Source organism: Lithobates pipiens, unplaced genomic scaffold (genome assembly GCF_037356315.1).
Source record: "Lithobates pipiens isolate NorthernLeopardFrog02 unplaced genomic scaffold, aLitPip1_a1.2 Scaffold_1, whole genome shotgun sequence".
In the NCBI taxonomy this organism is placed as follows: domain Eukaryota; kingdom Metazoa; phylum Chordata; class Amphibia; order Anura; family Ranidae; genus Lithobates; species Lithobates pipiens.
Genome location: NW_027507685.1, coordinates 9,414,562 through 9,426,806, shown reverse-complemented (window position 1 = coordinate 9,426,806; position 12,245 = coordinate 9,414,562). Strand labels below are relative to the sequence as shown.

At 38.1% G+C, this 12,245-nt stretch overlaps 1 protein-coding gene across 4 annotated transcripts in view; it reads right to left on the bottom strand.

Annotated features, from left to right (window-relative positions):
• GRIA3 (glutamate ionotropic receptor AMPA type subunit 3) overlaps window positions 1–12,245 on the bottom strand; it is a 388,948-nt gene that overhangs the window by 255,854 nt on the left and 120,849 nt on the right. For all 4 annotated transcript variants that reach the window (XR_013272428.1, XR_013272422.1, XM_077478276.1 and 1 more), the window contains exon 3: window positions 5,623–5,862. Coding sequence is in view for 2 of the 4 variants with exons in the window: in XM_077478276.1 (XP_077334402.1) it covers window positions 5,623–5,862 (240 nt within the window). In the remaining 2 variants the exon portion in view is untranslated. The remainder of the gene's footprint in view (window positions 1–5,622; window positions 5,863–12,245) is intronic.

Genomic DNA, 12,245 nt, shown 5'->3' with positions numbered 1-12,245 from the left:
GTTGCCGGCAATGGCACTGTCCGAATCAATGCAACGCCGCATTTCTGGTGCCGCACTGATTCCCAAAAGTAGTTTCTGTACTACTTTTGGCGACTTCAGGGTGCAATTTCAATAGACATCTGTGCTGAAACCCAATTACCAACGAAGTCGGGACTGACATGCGGGAATGAAACTGTGTTCAGCTGAACTTGCACAATTTCATTCCCGGTGCCAATGTGAACCTAGGCTTAATGTTGATGCACTTAGTTATGTATGCAATTGGTGGGCTTCATACATTCTAGGAAAGCACAACTGGGGGAATCAATGGTGGAGAAGGATTTTGGAGTTTTGGTAGATCATAAGCTTAATAATAGCATGCAATCCCAAGCTGTAGTTTGCAAAGCAAGCAAAGTCCTTTCTTGTATTAAGAGAGGTATGGACTCCAGAGACGGAGATATACTTTTGCTCCTGTACAAATCATCAGTAAGACCTCATCTGGAATATACAGTTCAGTTTTGGGCACCAGTACACAAAAAGGATATCGGGGAAATGGAGAAAGTACAGAGAAGAGCAACCAAACTGATAAGAGGCATGGAGGAGCTCAGCCATGTGGAAAGATTAGCTGAACTGAATATATTCACTCTTGAGAAGAGGAGATTAAGGGGGATATGATCAACATGCACATATACATAAGTGGTCCATATAGTGAACTTGGTGTTGAGTTATTCACTTTAAGGTCATCACAGAAGACAAGGGGGCACTCTTTACGTCTAGAGGAAAAGAGATTTAATCGCCAAATATGGAAAGGCTTCTTCACAGTAAGAGCTGTGAAATTGTGAAATAGACTCCCTTCAGAGGGGGTTCTGGCCAGCTCAATAGCTTGCTTTAAAAAAGTACAGGATTATTTCCTAAATGTACTTAATATAAGTTTGATCCAGGGGATAGCTCCAGGCATCAGGAAGGATTTTTTTCCCTGCTGGAGCAAATTGGGTCATGCTTTGCTGTTTTTTTTTTTTCCTTCTTCTGGATCAACTGTGGGTATAGAATTGTGTATATGGGTTTGTATACATGTATACATATTTTTTTTCCCTTTTATAGGTTGAACTAGATGGACTTGTGTCTTTTTTCAATCTGACTACGTAACTACATCTTGTGGTCATAAACGTATGGTTTGTGTCATTACTATGATCTTATGTGGAATTAAGACAGTGGACAGTGTAGATACACTAGTGGCATGTCCAGGTGGATTCAGTATTTTAAAGCAACAGTCCACTATTATTATTATTTAAGGTACTTATATAGCACCATCAATTTACACAGCGCTTTACATATACATTGTACATTCACATCCCTACCCTCAGGGAGTTTACATTCTAAGGTCCCTAACTCACATTCATATACTAGGGCCAATTTAGAGAGAATCCAATTAACCTACCTGCATGTCTTTGGAGTGTGAGAGGAAACCGGAGTTCCCAGAGGAAACCCATGCATGCACAGGGAGAACATGCAAACTCCAGGCAAGTAGTGTCATGGCTGGGCTTTGAACCAGTGACCCTTTTTACTGCTAGGTGAGAGTGCTACCCACTACACCACTGTGCCACCCACTAAAAAAAATTTTTTTTTGCCAGAAATAAATCAGACTAAAATTTCTTATGTCTGTTGGGAACTCCACTGGTGAAATCCCTGCACCTGGAACAAGCATGCAGGGCAGAAGATTATACTTATCAAAAATTAGCTACTCAACATGTAGTGAACCAAAAGGGGATAACAGCCCTAGAGCTTGCATTATTAAAACAAGTTAGCAATAGCAGCTGTCCTAATTTTGTACTTAAATGGTTCAATTATTGTAAATGTTTGAGTTCCACTAACCTTTTAAAGTGTCCATTGGTCCACAGAGCAAGAACTTCCAAGTGGCCAATGGAATACATTGGCTACTATGGGTATTATAAAGGCCTGTTCACATCTGTGCATTTATTTTTAGTGTAGGTCTCATTTGTATGAATGGTAGATGCAATCATATAAACTAATGTATATATGGGTTGTTCAGGTCACTATGCTGCATTGCAATGACATTGAAAAAAGGAACCTTCACTTAGACATTTTCAAGGGACAATCAGAAATGAAATGGGGCACGTGAAATTTCAGGTCACAGATGAAAGAATCCTTTTTTTTTTTTTTAAAGGGCGATTTCAGGTGGGTTATGAGTTGTAATTGTCTACCAGTTTTCTGTAAACAGTATTTGGCTTTATGACTCAATCTATTTAAAGAGAAAAAGGCATTCCAATGTATGCCTTGTTTAAAATTTTTAACACATTTGATGCGATTTAATAAAAACGTGCAAATCTGACTAGGAGGATTTGAGTTTGCAAATATCAGAATTTAGTAATGATTTTGCTACCCTGTGCTGAGTCCTGAATTCAAGAAGCACAAGGAGTTGTAATAACTGAATGACCATTGAAGCTGCTTTTTTTACCTGAGCCGAAAAGAAATAGCCTGAAATTACAGCTTTAACTATTGTTTTACTATGGTTTAGTTCTATAGGTTAAAATTTATCACCTCCAATCTGCATCACAGAATGAAAATGTGAATAGTAATAAAAATTGATAATACATTTGTAGTAAAATGTTTGAGCAACAAAGAGCCTTAAAGTGGTTGTAAACCCTTACAAACCACTTTGACCTACAGGTAAGCCTAGATTAAGGCTTACCTGTAGGTCCAAGAAATATCTCCTAAACCTATACGGTTTAGGAGATATTTACAAAAAGACAGGCACCGCTGTCTATGGCGCATGCGCTGTAGACAGCGACGCGCAGGCGCACTGAGCAGGCCGCAGATCACGGCGATATGCAGCTCGTGTCGGCTCCCATGTGCATGCGCGGGAGTGACGTCATCGCGGCTCCGGCGAATCACAGCGCCAGAGCAGCGAGACCAGGAAGTCACTCCAGGATACATGGCAGCGGCGAAGATGAAGACGGAGGACCGCTTCGGGGGCTTCGTTCTCAGGTAAGTTATTCATAATGAGCTAGTATGCTATGCATACTAGCTTATTATGCCTTTGCCTTGCAGGTTGCATTTTTTTTTTTTAATAGCCTTTACTTCCTCTTTAAAACTATACAGTTCTACTGACTTATGACAGAAGGTGGCAGTGAAATAATTTCAAAGAATTTTCCTGATAAATCTAGTTCACAGAAGAGACCACTCTTATTTTTGGGGAACAACAGGCTGTTCAAAAACCAAAATACCAATGATATGTGCTAAAATGATATAACATGCCTATTGGCGTGGCTTCGAGTGACGTCACTTCTGGCCAGTGGAGCTCACGCTGGAGCAGCACTTTCAAGTGTGGATACAAGGATTTCTTTATGTGCGTGTAATGGTAAATAGCAGTTTTTCTAATAAAAGTTACTACACTATGGTGGTTGTTTTCTTTTATCTTCGTGATTGGCTGAGTATTGAGTTCCAAAACCGAGTGATACTGATCTATGTGGGGGGTAAAGAAAGGTCCAGGATTGTGATAGCAGAGGAGTGTTGGAGTATCTAGAAGATCCTAGGAGGGAAGATATTCATAAAACCTGGAAGTCTCTTATAATGCTAATAGCAGAGGTTCAAAAACCTCTGGTGAGTGTGGGCCCACTTAAGGGGGTGGGCGGTCATGGAATGTGTACAAGAGGCACTGTGGATGAATTAATATAAAGGGGTGGGTCCTGCGCAAATCGTGCCACTCAAATAAAATACACAAATTCAAAATAATATAAATATGTGCATACATACAATGCCGTGAAAAAAAATATAGTCCAAAAAACAGCACGCATAAAAATATATAAAAAATATATAAAAAAATGGAAAAAAGGTTTAATGATAGAACAATAATAAAATGTCCGCTACTCAAGGCTCCCAGAACTCTCACCTTTAAACGAAGTGAATAAGCAAATCAAACAAACTCCAGGATTCTCTTATTTCATTCATAAATAATAAATAATAGCCATCAGGCAATCCAAAGGAGGGATGCAATGATACAATTCCGCCACTAGAGGGCCAGTCCCAGCTTCCAGAATAGCTGAAATGGATCTTCACTTCTATTTCACAGTGTATGGCTCAAAATAAGAGAGAGGAGGGGGAGAGAGAGAAACAGGAGACTTCCATAGTGTAGTAGTTTAAAAAACGGCAGGTAAATTTATTAAAAAGCAGTAAAGACTCTCACATTTTAATTGCAAAAACAAGCACAATCAGGAAGAGGGTATAATGACAACTTCCTCCCGCCTTACTCTACTTCCGGTTCGTCCTCTGGCCAATCCCTACGCGTTACGTCATGTGACTTCTTCATGGGGATGCCCATGAAGAAGTCACATGACGTAACGCGTAGGGATTGGCCAGAGGACGAACCGGAAGTAGAGTAAGGCGGGAGGAAGTTGTCATTATACCCTCTTCCTGATTGTGCTTGTTTTTGCAATTAAAATGTGAGAGTCTTTACTGCTTTTTAATAAATTTACCTGCCGTTTTTTAAACTACTACACTATGGAAGTCTCCTGTTTCTCTCTCTCCCCCTCCTCTCTCTTATTTTGAGCCATACACTGTGAAATAGAAGTGAAGATCCATTTCAGCTATTCTGGAAGCTGGGACTGGCCCTCTAGTGGCGGAATTGTATCATTGCATCCCTCCTTTGGATTGCCTGATGGCTATTATTTATTATTTATGAATGAAATAAGAGAATCCTGGAGTTTGTTTGATTTGCTTATTCACTTCGTTTAAAGGTGAGAGTTCTGGGAGCCTTGAGTAGCGGACATTTTATTATTGTTCTATCATTAAACCTTTTTTCCATTTTTTTATATATTTTTTATATATTTTTATGCGTGCTGTTTTTTGGACTATATTTTTTTTCACGGCATTGTATGTATGCACATATTTATATTATTTTGAATTTGTGTATTTTATTTGAGTGGCACGATTTGCGCAGGACCCACCCCTTTATATTCATTATTTGATAGTTTGTGCTCACTATTTTGTCCTGCTGCATTTTTTAGTTAGCATTTGCACTTTATATCACTCAGGCTCTTTTTCACAGCATCTGTGTTTCATTATATCTGATTTTGGATTTTGTTCCACTTTAGTCACTTATTACCACTTAGCGGCGCGAAGGCTGACCACTTTTATTTTACTGTGGATGAATTCATTATTGTACTATGCTGGTGGATTATTTTGCACACTGAGGACTTTGCATAATTAGTAACTGAGAGATTTTAATGACTGAACCATATATGATGAATATTTTGTTATTTTAGGTTTTCCCTTTATATTATCTATATTACTTTTTACACAAGTGGACTTGATAATCAGCTACAGCTGTGAAAGAGTATGTATATAACAAAAGGCTATTGTCAGCCCTCATGATCGCCAATGCACAACAAGGGTATCTGCTGAGGTAGGCGGTGGTCACAGACATCACTATCATCACCACATAGTGAGAGTTGACAGAACGCAATGACAATCATTTTATGACTTATTTGACCTTTATATGTAGTTTCACAGAGTTTTTGCTACAGATATCTTAATCTATAGTAGCGATTTCATGTCCTGTACACTAATAACATATACATAAAAATATACAGTACATCAGAATCATAACTGTCAGAATAGCCCTCTTACCTCTTTCAGTATCATACAGGTAAACAAATCTCTGCCAGTCGTAATCATTAAGAAGGGTTAGGATAGGTCCTTTAAGCGCTGGTCTCATCTGAATGACAAACTGAACATCTGCATCTGTTGGGAAGCTGGGAGTGATGAATGAAGTGTGGAGGGCTCCGCAAAAAGACGTCAAGGTGTTCATGGACATTTGATCATAGAACCCAAAGATGGCGTACACACCACGGGAAAACTGAGAGCAAACTGGAATAAAAATGGTAAAATATAAGTAAGAAGGTAAAAAGTATAAAACTAAAGCAGTAATACAGTCTAATAATTCACTTAGAAATGATTTAACTAATTGGCTCCTGGGTGGTAAGATCACACAGAACTAGAAAATAATATTAGATGTCTGCTTTTAAATATCAAAAAAATATGAAAAACTGTGAAGGGTATAATAACAAGAAAGTATTTTTTAAGATTGTACAAATCAGTGTAAAAAATACTGGTGGAAAATTTGGCATAGAGATATTATCAAATTAACCAATGCATACTAAGGCTGCTATATTTGCTCTAGGCATGTAGGATTCAGTGGCCTTTGGTCATGAAGGGGTTTTATATTTGAAATGCAAGAGAAAAGCAACTATTATTCTATGATGTACTGCAAAACATTCATTTGAGAAAAAGCTGACTTTCTGTCTACAGCAGGGGTCTCAAACTTGCAGCCCTCCAGCTGTTGCAAAACTACAAGTCCCATCATGCTTTTACCTGTGGTAGTCATGCTTATAACTGTTAGCCTTGCAATGCCTCATGGGACTTGTAGTTTTGCAACAGCTGGAGGGCCACCAGTTTGAGATCCCTGGCCTACAGTATAGTTGCTTTGGATGGCAACTGTACAAATGTCTCCTCTTATTAATATTATTGTTTTATTATTATTATTTTTATTATTAGCCATGTCATTATTATTGTATGTCATAATCGTCATAATAAATATATAGTATGTGTTGATTTACATGTCTCGACAAGAGCAATTACAAAAAAAAAAAAAGTTTAAAACGAGAAAATAAAATATACCTTTTTATCTATTTGCAAACGCTAACAGCATGAGGATTAACAATAGTAATTTTGATTGAGAGAGTTTAGTTCCACTTTAAGCTACCACATGTAAGGCAAGCTAGATGACAGTTTCAGATTTAGCAACAATCAAGCCCTGCATGGCCTTAAGATATGCAGGCATATAGACAGAGGTACAAATAAAAACCACACAGCCTTGTTGAAATGTATCTTTGACCCCATCATGTGGCGCATACATCTTTTAACTATCGTTTTCAGCTCTTGTAAGGTTGTTGTTTTTTTAAATAAAACTATCTTTTTCTTTCACATGTTTTTTTTTTATTCAAAATAATATGTTCACACATTTGACCTCGGGGTCCCTAACATATAATAACATAGTTAAACAAAGAGAATCATACAGCAAGATCACATTATATGGACCCCATGAAAGGGGATTTGTTAGTAGAGAGATGTCACATGTTACGTGAGGATTACTCCTTAGCTTTGCAGCTATCCATGTCCCAGCGCTCTATACAGTGTAGAAGAATGTAGTTCATGTGGTTTTATATATATATATATAAACAGATTGTTTCCATGTGCGTGAATCGTTTAAGCCTGTATAGATGTATTGTAGTTTGCAGGCATCAGGAAGCAGATGCGGGCTTGTGATCCCTCATCGGGGATCACAAGCCTGCCCTATGGATCCGCCCACTGTCTCTCTCTCTAAACAAGCCCGCACTTTCTATACACTGATAACGTCTCATACACTGAAACAGTGAAGCATCTGCTTCTTGATGCCTGCAAGCTACAATACATCTATACAGGCTTAACCGATTCACGCACATGGAAACAATCTGTTTATACATATATAAAACCACATGAACTACATTCCTCTACACTGTATAGAGCGCTGGGACATGGATAGCTGCAAAGCTAAGGAGTAATCCTCACGTAACATGTGACATCTCCCTACTAACCAAAACCCTTTCATGTTGGTCCATGCTCTGTATATATATATATATATATATATATATATATATATATATATATATATGTATATATATATTAGGACTGGGAAAATTAAAGATTAACTCCTCGATTAATCGTTAATTTTTTTAATCGATCAATTTTTTTTTGATCGATCAAAATTCTTTTGATCAGTACTCACCTCTCTGCCGTCTTACGGGTCTCCAGGGAGTTCCATCTGCTAACAAAGGGAAGGGGGAGGAGTCCGGTGACATCGACGTCACCGGACAGCCTGGACAGTGATGGAAAATATGGATGTGGTTAACTGGGATCACTCAGTGAGCTAAGTGTAGGCAAATTTGATAACCTCCATTTTTAACATTGTTGTAAAAAAAAAAAAAAAATGTAAACACTCCGGTATGTCTGTGTGACTGGCTAAAGTGATGCCAACTTGCCTACTATAAAGTGACTGATAGTCAATATACTAGATATGTTTTATAATTAAAGTTTAACTTTCTACGTTGTTCTTAAAGTTTAATAAAAAAAATTACTTACGTCAGTGCTACAGTTTGAATTTAAAATGTATTTGTGTGAACTGTGAAGTTAAGTCATGGATTGTGGAAACAAACTAGTGTCGGTTGATTGTATATAGTGTATACCACATTTACCACCGACTAATGCAGAGCTGCAATGCATGGAGATCAGCTAAAAGCAGTTGGATGTGTATGTGCGTTATAATTAATCGAAATTAGTGGATTAATCAATTTTAAAAAATCGATTAATCGAACACGAACATTTCAATCAGTAACAGCCCTAATATATAAATATATATATATATATATATATATATATATATATATATATATATATATATATATATATATATATATATCGTGCAGACTTATTATTGTTACTCAAGGCTCTGATGAAGAGGACAACCTCGAAACGCTTTAGCCCACCTTTTGAATGCTTGTCCTTGTATGGGTATGCCTGTTTTTAAAAACAAGTTTTTAATGTGAATATGTTGTTAACCTGCTTTTATGAATACGTAGATACTTTGCATATGCTTCTATCATTTTTTATGTGAATAAACTGAAGAGTCAATTCACGATCCTTCCATCTTTTCTCCTTAACCTGAAAATGGAAAGTAAATACTACACAATGACCCTGATGTACTAAAGGAATAGAGCATGTTCACTCTGCAAAGTGAAACTTCATATCCCAGGGGAATTTTCAGCTTACTAAATGTGGTTAGAATCCCTTTTGGAAAAAATACCCAACCACTTGCAAAGAAATCAGCACAGTTTTCCCCATTCACTAAGCTAAGTGAAAAGTCTCTTGCAACGTGAACATCAAAATGTATTTAGTAGATCAGGGTCAATGCTTTGTTTTCTGTAGAGAAAGCAATCTCAGTTCACAGTTACTAATTAGGAGAAATAACAGTTTTGGCTGGTCCACCTGATCTCATGGATACAGGATCAGCATTCCTTTCTGAATCCTTGGTAGTTATTTCCTAGCTCATGCATAAGCAGCTTGAAAACTCAAAGGAACCGTTATCTCATGTGAACAAAGCCCTATTTACCAAAAGATCCAACCAAGAGATGATTTCCAACTTTTTGCTCAATGAGAGCATCTAAAGAGGTGTGACATAGCCAGCATCCCAAAATAGCTGTCTAATAATGATGGTTCCAGTTGATGACCACAGAGCCAGATTTCAAATATAGGCCCTGCAGGTTAATTTTACTTGCCTTCACCATGAAAACCTGTTTGTGGCTTCACCTTTCCACATATCTTGTAATGGTAAGGCCATCGCTCAGTAAACTATTGATTCCTTATATTTTCATTGGTAGAATCTTACATTCTAAAGAAATAAGATTGGATGATGAAACAAGGACAAGCTTCTGCCAGCTCTAAGCCTATACTAAGCCTCTGTAAATGTATGCAAGGTCAATCATTCAATACCTATACATGTAAACATTCTTGTATTGGGTGAATTATGATGTGTAATTACTAATCACATTTAAGTAAAACTTTTAGTCGCCTATGTTACTAGTTCATCTGCAGTGCTTCTTAAGGTTAATGGGTTGCTGACGGTAGACAGTAGAAACCCCTTTTTCTAAATAAATTTTGGTTAGCATGTCAACCATTTTAAAGATAAACTCCAGGCAAATATAAAATACACTATTTATTGTAGCTTTGTATGCGTTAATAAATCATTTTATTAATGTAGCTCATATAATTACCTGCATTTAACTTGGTATCAACCTCTTGCAATCACCTATGCAGCATTATTCAAACTAAGACGTAGGCACAGGATTGGGAGCAAATCAGACGTGTTGCATGCAAATGTGCTGACACAGAACATGTTGATAGGGGAACAGAGCAGCATAAGCAGTGGCACAACTTTGCCAGCCTTCTGCTTTTCATTCCCTTGCCAGTCAAGAAGGCTGAGGACACACTTAAAGAGGAAGTAAACCCTAATGGGTTTACTTCCTCTTTGTCTCCCTGCAAAGGTAAAGCATAATGGGCTAATATGCATCGAATAGTAGCCCATTATGTGTCACTTACCTGACACAGGAGCCAGCGATGTCACCGTTGTCCCCTGTAGTCCGGAGCATCCATCTTCTTCCTGGTATCGCTGCTCCGGCCACTCACAGCGCTGGAGCAGCGATGACGTCACTCCCGCGCATGCGCACGAGAGTCACCACTAACGGCATATCGCCGTTAGCAGCAGCATGCTGCTAACGGCGATAGTGCGCCTGCGTGCCGCTGTCTACGGCGCATGCACCGTAGACAGCTGTCACTGTATTTTAGTAAATATCTCCTAAACCATGTAGGTTTAGGAGATATTTCTTGGACTTACAGGTAAGCCTTAATCTAGGCTTACCTGTAGGTCAAAATGGATTGTAAGGGTTTACAACCACTTTAAAGTGTATATATGGGCACACTCAAAAACATATGCAGTTTTATCACTTTTATCCCTTTGATGTTGCAAGTGCAGTACACCTACTCATTCTGACAGAAATCCCGTAATATCCTCGAAACAGTGTTGTTAGCCCTTCCCTGCTGGACTACAGAATTCCTCTAACCCTTTATGTTTACATTATTAGTAATTGCACCCTTCCACACATATTACTTGCAGTTTTTCTTGCTGTATGTTAAGGGTTTTGCAAACAGTAGTGCCTGTGTTGCCACATTGTATGCATGTCTACATTGATTTTTGTCTCAAACAAAGCAGTGCTGCTACCTTGACTCCCAAGAGACTGCCCTCACTAGGGATTGATCTCACTAGGGATTGATCTCACTAGGGATTGATCTCACTAGGGGTTGATCTAAGACAAATAGGCTGTTCAATTTGTAAGTGAATTTTTCCCTAGAGCTTAGTGAATGTCCATGTACATGTTTTTTTTTTTAAAAACAGCATTTTTGCTTCCACATTATTGAATGATGGAAGTCAGCAGCTCTTATTTACTAAGCTCTGGGGCAAGTTCCCTTGCAAAGTTGCACTTTTTGAGAAAACTAAAGCTTAGTGAATAAGTCAAACTGCTGACTTCCATTATCCAATCATCCAACATTTTGCTTACACGTGATTGAATGATGGAAGTGAGCAGTTCACCTTATTCCCTAAGCTCTGGAGTTAATTCCCTTAAAGGAGCAACTTTGCAAGGGAACTTGCCCCAAAGCTGTATGAATATGGTGACCAGCTGCTGACTTCCATCATTCAATAACATGCAAGCAAAATGTTGCTTTTTTTTTCTCCTTGTACTTGATTGGGTATTCTTTGCAATGTGAAACGTCACCACATTCACTAAGCACCTGGGCAAATTCCTTTGTAAAATTAACCGTCTATTTGCCTTTATTAAATAAAACCCACTGTGTGGCGGGAGATGACTTTGGAAGTTGTAGTTTTGGGAGGCATATCTATAACAACAGGAACTGATGTAGGACACTCTGCTTATCCCTCCTCACAGTAACTTTCCCTGCAAGAAATATACAAGCATGGTAGTGACAGCACATGGAGTGAAAATAAATATATAATGCAGGGACATGCTCTAGGGGGGGGGGGGAGAAGGAGAATTAGGGGCAAATTTGGATCTTGCCTGAAGATATACCTTAAACCCACAAATGGTACTGTTTAGTTCTATTTATTTAACCGTTACTAGCAGTCAGTAAGAAATAAAAATCCCATCTGGCCTAGTAAAAGTTTGTTTAAAACATGTTTTTTTTTCCCCTGCAGATATCCTCTTTAAAGATTAAAGAGGATTAAGAAGAGTTCTTGACATCTTTCTTACAAAAAGAAGGACAAATTGTACATACGCATCATAGAGACACATGTACTGACTGGTTTCGTCTTGAGATGTAATTGAATGACCAAAGCAGGTCTCTGTGTTTGGCCTCAAGGTCACCTAGGCAATTTGAAGCAAACGCTGTCTGACTTATCTGATAAATTCCGTCATGCTTTGTCCCAAAAGTAATAAATGTTAAGCATTTCGCTCCTGTGATTAAGAGAATAAATGACAAAAATAAAATTATATTACCGCGCAGTAATGATATCGACTATAGAACTGTACAATCATGCAATAAAATTGTTTGGTAACAAGAGGGTAGTGATTAAAGATAGAAGTTTT